At 38.8% G+C, this 13,937-nt stretch overlaps 1 protein-coding gene across 2 annotated transcripts in view; it reads left to right on the top strand.

Moving 5' to 3' along the window:
• Window positions 1-12,967, top strand: part of LOC306884241 (semaphorin-4G-like) — a 35,527-nt gene extending 22,560 nt beyond the window's left edge. For both annotated transcript variants that reach the window (XM_079439973.1, XM_079439972.1), the window contains exons 9-15: window positions 325-500; window positions 4,515-4,662; window positions 5,433-5,655; window positions 5,754-5,869; window positions 6,061-6,215; window positions 7,050-7,111; window positions 7,763-12,967. In XM_079439973.1, coding sequence (XP_079296099.1) covers window positions 325-500; window positions 4,515-4,662; window positions 5,433-5,655; window positions 5,754-5,869; window positions 6,061-6,215; window positions 7,050-7,111; window positions 7,763-8,679 — 1,797 coding nt within the window. In that variant the 3' untranslated portion in view covers window positions 8,680-12,967. The remainder of the gene's footprint in view (window positions 1-324; window positions 501-4,514; window positions 4,663-5,432; window positions 5,656-5,753; window positions 5,870-6,060; window positions 6,216-7,049; window positions 7,112-7,762) is intronic.
• Window positions 12,968-13,937: the final 970 nt, after the last annotated feature.

Raw genomic sequence — 13,937 nt, 5'->3', positions numbered from 1 at the left:
TTGCTGCTCAAGAAACATTTCTTATTATTATCAAAGTTGAAAACAGTTGTGCTGCTTAACATGTTTGTGCGAACCTTAATATGGTTTCTTTTAGAATACAACGGTTTAAAAAACAGCATTTGAAATATAAATCTTTTGTAAGATTATAAATGTCTTTACTGTCACTGATCAATTTTATGTATCCTTGCTGAATAAAAATAATAATTTCTTTTAAAAAAGAAATCTTACTGACACCAAACTTTTGAACAGTAGTGTTCATGTTAGCAGACCTTACAGATATCTTATGATTTTCTATCTGCTGTTCTCTGTTGTTTCATCTTGTAGAGAGATAGAGGAGGTCTCCTCACGCTACAGAAGAAATGGACCTCCTTTCTGAAGGCCCGTCTGGTGTGTTCTTTACCTGACTATGAGTTTCACTTCAACGTGTTGCGGAGTGTGTTTTTTCTGGAGGGCTCCGGCCCTCAGGACTCTGTATTCTATGGCATATTTGGTCTGGAATGGTAAGATGTCTTTTGTACTATCCTTTTTGCATAATTGCCAATTTATCTTTTTGCAATAGTGTTTCGTATTCATTGTGGGTGTCAATTACATTAGTTAGCTGTCAAGATGAAAGTCACTTCTTCTGGTTCTCCTTCTCAGAAGGAGAGCATCTTTCTTAAATGATCCTGGCAGTTGTTTGTGGAAGGTTAAAGTGTTGTGCTGCCATGCATTCAGGGTGGCATGCAAATGACACCCCAGTCGATAGCGATTAAAGGATTCTGCCAGGGAGCGTCGCGTCATTTTGCGGTGACTGGCGGGTTTGTTGAAATGGATTTCGTCTATTAGTAAGTTCATCTGTCAACCCTGGCTCGCTCTAGTCGTTTACATCAAATGAGGTGACAGTATTTACAGTCCACCAGGATCATCAGAATGAAAATCGCTGACACGTCGTCTTGCTGCCAGGAGCACAGAGCATGTTTTATTCATAAGCAGGTCAAATTTTCTCTGGAGATCAGAGAATTTGTTCTGGACACGTTATAAAGAGGCCGTGAGCCAAGCTTTGACTAGTCATTGATAAAACTGTAAGATGTAGTACTTTAAAGCTCGAGGGCCACATTTCTGTTTTTGTCAGCAAGACAGTCAATCAGTTTCTTTTTATTCAATTGTTTCCTTTCACACATTTCTTCAGAGCTAAACTGGTTATAACACATCGGTCACACACACTTAGCGTCTGCCGCTTTGACTGACATAAGTCTTGACGCCCTGCTGAAACCAGAGGGGCGGTTCTGATGAGCTGCCAGACAATCTGTAGGCTGCGGCTGCCTGAGGTGCAAATCACAAACATATGAGTAACAGTGATGAATGACAGGACAGGCAGGACTATAATGTCTGCTACGTTAGAAAACAATTACGAGGCAGAAGGAGAGAGCGAGACAAATGAAATGAGAACGAGTGCGTCAGCTGAGCTGTGATGACCTGATCACACTGACCTCTAGCAGGGTAAGGTTGAATGACTGTGGTGTCACCATGTCATCAGTTTGGGTGTAAAGTTTACTTTGACGTGGGTGATTGTTTTCCTGAGTAGTAGGCAATGTAGATTCAGACATGGAATCTCCAATAACTAATAAGACCTTTTCTCTTAAAGGAAGTGTTCTCACAAAATTGAAATTTGTATCATAGATTATCTACTCATGTTGTTGTTGTTTTTGTGAAACAGTAAAATTAATTATTTAAAGGGGTCATGAACTGCCTTTTTATTATTTTGTACTATTCTCTGAGTTCCCCTTATAATGTTATCAAGATTTTTACATCAACAAACATCATAATTTATAAGTAATAGGCTATTTTCTGTCCTGTTTTTAACCCCCCTCATCAGAACACTCTGTTTGAATAGACATAGCAGATTGTAGACGCGGAAGTAAACGCCCACTGCTATGATTGGCTATTAGTTGTGTATGTTTGACAGCTTACATCTTTCACAGATGGACGCTGCTGTGATTTAGGTTGAAAACTCATAAATACTCAGTACATCAAACGATCTGTAATAACAGACAAAGCAATAGTGACCACATAAACAGTTACTCACACTTGTGTGTTGCGACATTACATTCGGATCCTATATAGATGGCACAGCATCAGCTTTCAGTTTAAATATTTCTGAAAATTCCACATCGAATTGTGTCTTGTTTGTAAACGAATCTGCAGTAAAATGAAGTGAACAAAGGACTGAGCTCTTACTGATGTGGTCTGGAACTTCATTACAAATAAAGTTCATCCATTCTTTCCTAACACTGGGATCAGAAGGAAGGCAATGCAAAGACTATTTTTCCACACCTTGGACTGCAGAACATCCTGTTGTCTTCGGAGCATCTTTAGCGTTTTGTTTCTGCATAGACCTGTGGATGCCTCTCTCGTTATTTACACTATGTGCACGAATTGGTGGGTGGGGCTAAACAGGCAGTGATGTAGAAGCAAGTGTTGATCTTCTTCGGTGGAGGCGGTGTTTAGCCACACTATTACATCATAGAGTTGTACATTTCCACAACTTGTTGTTTTGGCAGACTGGCTTCAATATAAGCTTTTTTAGACTAATGAGAAAGTTTTGATTTCTGAAACTTACAGGATGTTTTTATACTACAATGACCTCTTATATGTCAAAAGATCAAGGGAATTTTTATTTCTCAGTTCATGGCCCCTTTAACATAATGTTAAAGCTGCTCTTTTACATAAAAAGTGAACAGCACCTGAAGCTGTGAAGCTCCATGAAGATTTGTTTATTTTATTTTTTTTACATTTAAAGTATATGATATATTATTTATACTATATATGTTGGCAGTATATAATTAATATATGTCAATAAAACATGTATGGGATTGTAATCTTCTAACTCATTAATTTTGCTAAAATAACTATGTAACAATACACTGATGACATGTTCAATTTAGAAAAACTTGCAACAACTAATTTTGGAAAGCTTAAAGGGATAGTTCACCAAAAAATGAAAATTCTGTCTTTCATTACTCACCCTCGTGTCTTTCCAAACACGTGAGACCTTCATTTATCTTCTGAACACAAATTATGATATCTTTGATGAAATCCCAGAGCTCTCTGACCCTGCATAGACAGCAACGCAGCTGACATGTTCAAGGCCCAAAAAGATAGTAAGGACATTGTTAAAATAGTCCATGTGAAAACAGTGGTTCGACCGTAATGTTATGAAGCAACGAGAATACTTGTTGTTCACAAAGAAAACAAAAACAACAACTTTATTTAACAATTTCTTCTCTTCCGTGTCAGTCTTCGGGCTTTCAGGAGAGTACCACTACGTATGCGTGTGGTGCTGCTGACGCAGGAGCCTGGTGTTAAGACATATTGGAAAGGAGATGTGGACAAATCTGTTTAAAGCTGCTTTTCCACTGTCTCTGACATTTGTGTACAATTGTTGCATTCCGACCCTTAGTTGCAGTCACACAAATCTTTCAAATTGGTTGTAAAGCAACTGTTACCTTCAGGTTATTTGCAATAGTAAAATGAATGAATAACAAATGTATGAATATAAACAGTCAAAACAAATGACCGGCAATACATTTAAAAGAAAATAATGCAAATATTTATGTAATAATTATAAAATAATTAGGCTGGCTCGCTAATCACAAAGACGGTAAAGAGCCTCTAGTGTCAGTTACTAGTGTGCCTCTTGAGATCAGGGCAGTGAGGTTTACCTGCACAGCTCAAATTAGTGAAAAGATGGCTTAATGGCCCAACACTCAGGTACCATTTAAAAATATTGTTGAGCCCAAAAGCTGAAATTTTAATTTTACTGACTTTTTTGGGGGTCATTTTTGACATTTTCAAAATTCTTCAAAATTTCTCTTTTTCAGTTCCATGGAAAAAGAATAATCATTTAAGTTTCAAATGACACTGTGTGAGTATATAGTGACAGAATTGTCATTTTTAGTTGAAATATTCCATTAAGCTACTACTGGAAGTACTCTTTTCCTATTGCTGTTTTGTCCCTAAAGTCACTTTTAATAAGTGCCCCTTCCTCTTTTTTTCACTAGGTTGTACTCATCACTTGAGGAGCTTTGTCTATGTTCCTGTCTCACCCTCTTCACCCACTCACTGTCATCCCTCACCTCTCTCACACACTTTTTGATAAATTTGTAATCTATTTTTCGTGTTTCCATGGTTACGCAGTGGGCTTAGGAGGGTTTTATGCTGGCATGCCAAGACCTTGAGAAACAATGAGCGCAGCACAGGCTGAGAGGCTCCTCGGATAATAAACCCAAGCATACAAACTGGAAACTGGATTGACCACGAAGCGCTCACACCTAGGCTGATTCACCACTTTCATGAATGCACCTTCTATTCACAAATTTTCTTTGTGCTCCCTTGAAATATATCCTGAAGAAATTGCTGAGTGTGGGTGTTCATCGTCCCAGCATTGGCTCAGGGTTTTACCTGACATCATGTAGTGTTGGATTTCTCTCTTTTGTACTGCTTTGAAAGAGTACTAACCAGTGCTTCTTTTTCAGGAAAAATGCAAAGGCATCTGCTATCTGCCAGTACTCCATTTCGGATATCCAGTGGGCCTTTGAGGGGCCTTATATGGAGAGCAAAGAGGATTCCAGCTCCAAATGGACCCAATACACAGGGAAGGTGCCAGAACCACGACCCGGCTCGGTACGTCCTACAGTAGCTATACAGGATTACAGTAATACTGATCCCCTGTTTCATCTTACACTGGCCTGATTATCCTCATCTCTGAAACATTGCCGCCTTGCTGACTCTGACGGGGAAGCACAAGTCAGCACTTCATAGGTTGAGCTACTAAAGTTCTCTAATCACTGTGTGCTGTACGCACAAGTCTCTGCTTCAGAGAGCACAGCGAGGTACAGGTAGAGCGTCGATCTAGTTTCATCTAGAAATCAGACACTGATGAGCAATTTTATAGAGTGCACATGGAGAAAATGGGCTTATTTCATCAAAGCGTTTTGCCACGGAGATTAGTAGAAGGCAGAAAATCTTTGCTGATTGACTGCATTATGAATTTTGAATCTGTGATATTGCTAATGAGCGAGTCTGTATGCGAGAGGGCAGCTTTAATTGCTGTTCGGAAGTTTTCAGAAATTTTTATGATTTTGGATTTCCTGGCCTATTTTGAGTTTTTGAAAATAAAGCATTTTCTGAAAGCTTTTCTTCTCAAACACTTGAACAGTGTCTGTCGGATAATTGAAATGACAGTTAAATTATGTAAATTTTCAGTCAAGAGGCCGAGAATAGCTCGGTGTCCTACATTCTCAACAGGTACTTGGAGTGCAGTCCCACTGTGCCAGAGGATAGAATTTCAGACCCTGTATTGTTTGTCTGCTATCCTTTCAAGGATGTGAAAATATGGCAGGATGTATATGTAGCTGTTGTCCGAAAGTAACATTACCGTACTTTCTCTTCAGTGCATCACAGATCAACTTAGAGCACAAGGCATCAACTCATCCACCAACCTGCCAGATGATGTACTTCACTTTGTCCGTCGCCATCCGCTCATGTACAGGCAGATCCTTCCTCAAGAACAGCGCCCCCTTCTGTTTAGGAGGAATGTGGACTACACCAAAATTGCTGTACACCGAGTGACTGGTCTCGATGATCAGATATACCACGTACTCTTCATTGGGACAAGTAATGTTACAGTGACCTTTCTTTAGCTCTTATCTATCAAGCACTTGGTGCTTTTATTGACTGCAGCTGGGTTCTGAGTTGTTTTGATGTTCTTCCAGATGAAGGTTGGCTGCAAAGGGCTGTGAAGGTTAATGGTCAGCTGCACATCATTGAGGAGCTGCAGCTGTTTGAGGAACCCCAGCCAGTGGAAAGTATAGTCATCTCTGAGAAACAGGTGAGAAATGAACCTGTGCACATCCTGGAAGCTGAGTTAAATAAAAAATGTCTCTAAATCCATCATTACAACAGGTTGTTCTCATTTTAAAGTCTCCAAACCCATTACATTATGTTTGAATTGATGTGAGTATGACTTAATTTTATGCACAGCCCACAATGTGAAACTTACTACCCAGTTGAACCTTTCAGATGAGTGTCTATGTGGGTTCGCCCACCTCTGTGGTGCAGTTGCCCTTGTCCACATGCACAAGATACTCCTCGTGCTTTGACTGTGTATTGGCGCGTGATCCCTTCTGTGCCTGGGATGGACTGGAGTGTGTGGAGATTACATCACACAACAGAAGGTATGAGTGCATGGTCATGAGATCTTCTGCTGTCCATTCTTAACTTTTTAATTAATTGATTGAGAGCTGTTACGACTCACATATATCACAGTGTAGGTTCTCTGTCAGTAGAGCTCATAGCATGATCTTGTTTATGTATGTTATGGAACTACCTACTCCAGTGCATCTTACAAGTATCTAGCTCAGAGCTGGTGAACTCTGATATATTGGTATCATTTTGGTTGTGATTGTGCATGATCATTTCTACAGTGGCCGAGAGAGCTCAACGCGCTGCAAATAGAAAAAACACCTGCAAATTAAGAAAACAGCTTTGTCAATTTTACAACACACACGCTGCAAATGCTCACAACACAACCAAATAAAGAAATGCACTGCAAATAGAAAAAGATGCCTGCAAATTAAGAAAACAACTTTGAAAATTTGACAACACATGCGCTGCAAATGCTCACAACACAAAGAAACGCACAGCAAATAACAACTTTTTTTTTTGGTTGTGTTGTGAGCATTTGCAGCACCTGTTGTCAAACTGATGATGTTTTCTTGATTTGCTGTTGCTTTTTCTATTTGCATGTGTTTTCTGAAGTTGCAGCGCATTGAGCTCTCTCGGCCACCGTACATTTTCTCTATTTTACATTACAATTTTACATTTTCATACTGTACATTATAATGCTGTTATGCCTAAATTCACTGGCAAAATCTGTTTTTAGTTTTGAATGTTTTATTTTTGATTAATCAGTTATCGGCCATAAAATAGAAATAATCAGTATTTATTGGTATTGATCAGAATTGTAATATCAGTGCATGATATTAACGAATAATAACCTCTGTCTACAGAGCCAATCTGACACAGGACATTTTGAATGGAAACCAGGGCTGTGATAAATCCAAAGCACATGGTATGAAAAATAATTCTTATAATAGTCAGTGCTGTTGTGATGATTAAGTGTTGTTTTAGTATTCAGTGTTATTTATATACTTTTATAGTGTTTATTCATATTTTGAATTGGCTTTCATTTTTATATTTTCAGTTTCATTTTAATTTTAGGGTAGGTTTTAGTTATTTTGTTATATGCTTTTGTAATTTTTTATTTCTATTTAGCTTTAATTTAGTTTTATTTACATATTAATCATTTTAACACTTCAACGTAAACTTTTTATTTCAGTTAGTTGCTAAGGCCAAGTTACCAAGTGTTTTAGTAATTTTAGGTTTTTCAAGACTTTTTCCAGTTTATTTCAGCTTTATTTCCTTTTACAAAAATGATTCTTAATAGACTTCATTTCAGGAAACAACAAAACTGGACGATATGTTTAAAACACTGTGATGATTGTGTTTAAAATTGGTGTAGTCAGTGTGTCTTCGATGAGTCATAGCAAATGGTATAAGTCAGATGAAGTAAATATGAGCCAATATCTAAGTCTGTGGGACACTCCAATGTTCAGAGTGTCCAATGAATCACCGTTACTGCGGTAATATGATCTAGCTAATTAACCATAAATTATTCCAGTGTCATTGTAACTGATGTGTGCGTGTCATCGTTCTGTCATAGGCCAAGTGTTACACCGCTCTCGCTCTGTGATGGCGGGTGATGACGTGCTGCTTCAGTGTGAGCTCAGCTCCAATCTGGCAACCCCTGAGTGGAAGCTGAATGAAAAGAAATCTCTGCAGGGTTACGGCCTGGATTCTGGTTACCGCGTCGGGATTGATGGCCTCCTGGTCATCGAGGCACGGCCTTACCAGAGCGGCAACTACTGCTGCTCTGCCCTGGAGAATGGTGTCCATGTTCCTGTGGTAGTCTACAACTTAACAGTTCGCCGGGAGCTTCCCGCACCTCCTCCCGTGGAGCCAACGTGGCCACGCTTGACCACAACAATTTACGGGACTATTCAAACTTCCCCAAGTGACTCCCTGGAGGACTTTCATTCGACCCCAGTGTCTCCTCGCTTTGAGTTCCTGTCCATGAGGAACATGGAGGCTATGTACCTATCCCTAATCACTATCCTAGGAGGCCTGTGCTTTGTTCTAACAGTCATCCTGCTTTACGTGGGATTCTGTTTGCAAGGACGGAGGGGTAAATATTCTTTACGGGCCGCAGTTCGCACCGAAAGAAAGCGAGGTCCCCACATGGAGCTGAAGACCATCTCCAGCCACTGCAATGGGAAACCAGATGCTCACGATGGCCTGCTGCAAATCGTCCCTGGAGAAGCAACAACATCACCCAACAAAGAGCTTCCTCCTGCTCCACCTCTCCCACCGCCTCCAGAATCAGAGTACGTCAATGGACTCTCTGCCACTTTACCCAGCGTCTTACGCAAGATGAATGGCAACAGCTATGTGTTGCTGAGACAGACAGATGGAGACACCACGTCTCCACTTTATTACTCCTTCACAGAGGAGCTCAACAGGATCCTGGAGAAGAGGAAGCACACGCAGCTGTGTAGTAAACCTGATGAGAGCTCGGTGTGAAATCGAGATGCGTTTGAACTGCTCAAGTGTTCAAGGGCAGTGCCGTCGTCTAATACCCCTTCTTCACCCTGACTAACTTTAACAGGATGCTAATGAGTAGCCACAGCTGTGTTTATAGGAAGATAAACAAAGCATTGGTATTCCTCTAAAAGGAACAAACTCCTTCTACGTCTGCATTTCAAATGTAGAGCTTGTGACTTTCAACAGACTGAGGAAAGCCCACTGGTCACAAATAGCAAAGAATGGAAAATTTAAAATGGAAATTCTACCTCAGCAAATTGTATCGCACAGCTTTTGGCGTATTTCAGCATGCTTCCTTTAAGTTGGAATTGGGGATGTATAGCTGGGGACACACAGCAAGGGACCCATCTGGGAGAATCAAGTAAATGATTCAGTTACAAACTAGTTGGAAGAAACATTTACAAGGCAGCATTGTAAAAAAGCAACAAGATGAACTCAAATGGAGGTATTGCACCAGGATGGAGCAAATCGTGCAAAACTCTAGTGCTGTTGAGCACTGAATGTCTTTGATATGTCCTTTATTTTAATATGTTCTAATTTATGCCAACACTGACCTTATCAGTAACAGCTTGTAATAATAAGCATAATTAATAAGAGCAGGGATAACAGACTTTAAAACAATTAGAAATGCACTTCATGGTACTAATAGTGTAAATATGGCATTTATTAATAGTTTCACAGGGGTGGGAACCTAGAAAGATGACAGTATTAACCACTAAGATGCACTTTATGGACCGGTAGCATTTGTTTTTCGTGAGGTGCTGCTTATTGTGACAGATCTGGAGAAGACAGAATGGATTACAAGGACAGGACCGTTGCGAAAGATGTGAAAGTGACAATTGACTCTGAATTCGAGAGGGAAGACTATGTGCACAGTATCTGTTTAACCCTGAGCAATGGACCCCTAAATATGTCTGGATTCGTTACTCGCGACTTAAGATCTGTTAGGTCTCAGATCTGTATGTCTCGTGTAATATGATAAATCCACATGCACAAGAACTGACATGATTCCTTGTCGGAATCCTTCCTCGGAATTCCGGAGTCATTGGCTGCTAGGTCTCCATGGCAACCACAGAGCAGCGGTAAAGCTGATACTGACCTTTTTAGATTATCCTGTTGACATGACCAATTATTACAGCACCTCTTACAGTCAGGTCTCGCAGTCTTAACAGGGATTAGCCAATTAGCGACGTTGTGAAATTAGGCTTCTGCTGCCAGTAAATAAACTAAATTAAATTCTAGTTGGGACATGATGAACAATGAGTATTGTAACATGGTGATATTGGGGGGTTTAATTATCCCCTACACTTCCAGTAAGTCCATTAAACTGTTGTGTAAATGTTCGTCCTGGAACTGCTCCAGCTGCTCCGACTGCCCACACTTGCGTGCAAGAGCATTTTGGCGTATCTCCCACTACTTAAGGGGAGCGAAGCACCTGGTTCTGTCTGTTTAGCTCAGAATATGCAGATTGCAATGGAGCCGAGTGGAGAACATTAAGGCCACATGTTCAGAACAGAGCTAAGATGAGCACTGCTGATAGTGCAGTTTGCTCTCTCCCTTATGCTTTGTGCTCAGACGTATTGTTTTTGTCTTGTTTAATAGAGTTGGACTTATTTTTTTTCTGAAGCGCTCTAAGAATTAATGTCATTATTTAAATTGATCCTCATGTCAATACAAACCTGTATCTTGTTATACAAAAGAAGACATTTTGAAGTATCTTTCCTTGGCTTTTTCGATACAATGAAACTTTGTAACTTTGTTGTGACCAAAAAGGATAAAATAAACTTACACACACAAAAAAAAAAGATTTTCTTCCTCAGAATATTTGTCTCGTTTTCCAGTTGAAACATCTAAGGAAGATATACTAGAGAAGCAAAATGACATACAATTAAGTGAATTTATTCTTAAAACAAGAAAAATAAACTTGTTTTCCATTTGAATTAAGATAATTTTTCTTACCCCATTGACAGATATTTTTTCTTGTTTCAAGCATAGGATTTCGTTAAGATGTCTCTAAAAAAAAAAGTATGTTGTTTTGCTTCTCAAGTAAATGTATTTTGATTTAATAATGTTCTGATATTTCCACTGGAAAACAAGATGAAAATACTAAGTAAGAAAATAAATTTTGCTATGTAGATATACAACTCATATTCCAAATATTTTAAGCTAGATTCAAAATGCATTGCCTATGACGCAAAAACAAAACTGTGTGAGCAGACCTTTTATGATGAATATAGCACACAAGTCATATTTTATTGTATCTTTATAGTGCTTTGTGATTTTTTTGAGCTTGACAGATTGATTTTTTCTCCATCATCTCTCTGAATCCCCCAGCACCACCTTTTTTATTTCCGTTTGACAAATGGCTTTCATGTCCGTGCATACACCTCCATAGTGTCTAATGAGAGCAGAACAGATCTGCATACACATCTGACCTCCACTCTCCCAGAGGGTCACAATCTGTGATTAAATGCTTGTCCTCATGCAGCTCATACGTTCTGTTCCTGCAATGTTTACATCCCTTGAGTCGTATATTCCTATGAGAGTGGCGCTTCTGCGGATTCTTCTAACATGCCAGGACAGGTTTGTGGATGAGAAATATCTCGTCTGCTGCCCGCATTCAAAGTGAATTTAAAGTGCACTAGAGAGAACGAAACTGACAGAGAAAGATCAAAAGAGAGTCTGCAGAATGCATTGAAGTAGATTGGGAAATGGTCATTAAGCCTTTTAGTCTCATTTAGAGCAACTACACAGAGCTCTCAGCAGCGCCGTATCTGATTCCAGATTCAAAAATGGCATGTTAATGTCGCTAAAATCCCATTGGTTCTCCTGGGTGTAGTAATTTAACACGATGCGCTACTTTTGGCTTGTTTTTCACATATTGCCTGGCTTCAGAAGACTTAATGTACCACATAAAGTGTCATATCGGCCACTTTTATGATATTTGTAATGTTGTGTAATGGCAAGAGCTACATAATGATTTCAGTTTTAGCAAATAATTGCAGCATACAGGTTTGGAATGACATGAGGGAGAGAGAATAATGAAAGAATTCCCATTTCTGGGTAAACTAATGGAACACAGAAGCTTTAGGCTCAAACATTTTGGGTTTATTTTTTTGACAGAGAGCACAGTCCCAAAAAGTGAAATGTTGAACAAGACTAGAAGAAAATGACATTATCAGACATTTCGGTCCTTACAAAACAATACCTTTTTGAGGCGTAATCCATAAAGCATAATGGAGTCGTCGTTGAGGTTTATGGGAGAATTGTTATTTATTGAGTGTTACATTGTTTTTTTTTTGTACTATTAAAGCATTCGCCATTTTCAATATGAATTTAATACTTAATGAAAAAATAAAGAGGTCTATACCCTGTATAGATGACCAGAAGAGACATATATTGAGTTTAATTACTCCCTTCAGTCATGCATACTTTATTCCAGTATACAATATAAAATGTGTCAGTGGAAATATTTATTTTATAGCTTTGTACAGATTTGTGTATATTTATTTTCGCAATGTTTCAAACTGGCATTTTCTAAATTGTGGTTGGTTAATTGTGCATGGATCTGCATTTTTGAGAACAATCCCAAAATATATAATAGATATGAAAAAATAATATAAACGTGATGCTGATAATAATAATAGAAATGAAATGAAACTCTAATAAAGCATGTGTTAATTCCATTTCCATTTTTACAGTATTTTCCAAAATTGTAAAAAGTGTTTCCAGTTGTATATGTGCTGAAGTGTTACACCACATTCCACCTAAGATGCTATGCTTTCTATTTCTCATTTTGTGTTCAGAAAATATTGTTAAACCTCCTGTACAGCCTACCATGTCTCAGAGTCACTTCAGTGCACAGTTGTATGCCTCTTCAGTCGTGGGTAGGATTGTGTGGGCTGCCTCTGGAACTGCATTTAATGAAGCTGGTTAGACCTGTGCCTGTCACCATGGTGAAAAAGGCCATACAATTATCAATTCACTTCATGTTTAATTCTCTACAGCTCTCTCCATGCAAGAAACATTCTCAACTATCTTGCTCTGTGTGTGTTCAAACAGTCCTAGCCCAAGATATACATTTAATGTGTGTTTTTTCTTTTGTCCAAGGGTAAAGTGTTATGCTTTGTGTTTAATTAACACAGTAATACTACAGGGACTTTACTTGCAGGGGAGGAGGCTGAGAAGTGTGAATTAATTATGTTCAACATCACAAACTTGTCTGTTTACATTTTATCTAGTAAATTCGTTTAATAAACAGTATTGATGCTTCTGTTAGTGCCCCTTTGCTTTTTGCTATTACATGAAATAAATGCACGAGTCAAGCATAATATTCAAAATGAGGTTAGCATACCTCGCCTGTGTTGACGTGTAGGTGCTTCAACAAAACAGGTTATTAGCACTTTGATACAGCTGGAACAGGTTGTGCTGTGGTCAACCGGAATCCACCAACTGACAGAATCTTTTCTCTTTCTTGACTTCAAAACTGCTGCAGAGAATGCATTGAAACAAAGCACTCTTTCTCGGATCAGTTCATATTTTTACCGTGAGAGGGTGTAGGAGTTGTTTCATTCATGAAGGTAGTCTCAAATCACCAGTTCATCTATTAAAAAGGAGTAGGCTATTTATTGTTTTATTAACAATGAGTATTGTGCTATAAGCTAATTTGGTCTAACAATACCCATCCTGCATAAACATGCATGAATCTGTCAGCATCACATAAGGGGTCCAAATCCTTTTACTGGTCAGTCTTGGAACCAGAGCCAAGGAGAGCTACAAATCTCTATGGAGATTCAAACATTCATGACATCATAGTAAACCATTATGTCACATGACAACAGAAGGTGCAGGGTTATGCTGGCTATTATGTTGGTTATGGCCTAGTGGAATGATACAGGATAAGAGCGGGAGATAAGCAGTGTTTGTACGTGAGGAGGAGTGTGGTTTTGTGTTGCTGGAGTCTCTATAGAAAGTGACTCATTAAGACTGCATTATTCTGACCTGTACTTTACAAAATGGTCCCAATGAAAGCATTACACTCCAAAGACATCCATGGTTTGAATTATGGAGCGAATTAAGATTTAAATAATCTCAAAAAGGAATCAAAACAAGGTTGGGGTGTCTTAAAGCAGCCTATGTGTTACATATAAATAGCTGTTGTAGCTGGGATTTCAAAAGTTTCAATAACCTCAATAGTTAAGGTGTGGACTTTTATAGATCTTAATAGGTTAGACACC

The sequence above is a fragment of the Barbus barbus genome (assembly GCF_936440315.1).
Source record: "Barbus barbus genome assembly, chromosome: 18".
Taxonomy (NCBI): Eukaryota; Metazoa; Chordata; class Actinopteri; order Cypriniformes; family Cyprinidae; genus Barbus; species Barbus barbus.
This window is presented reverse-complemented; position numbering and strand designations above follow the sequence as displayed.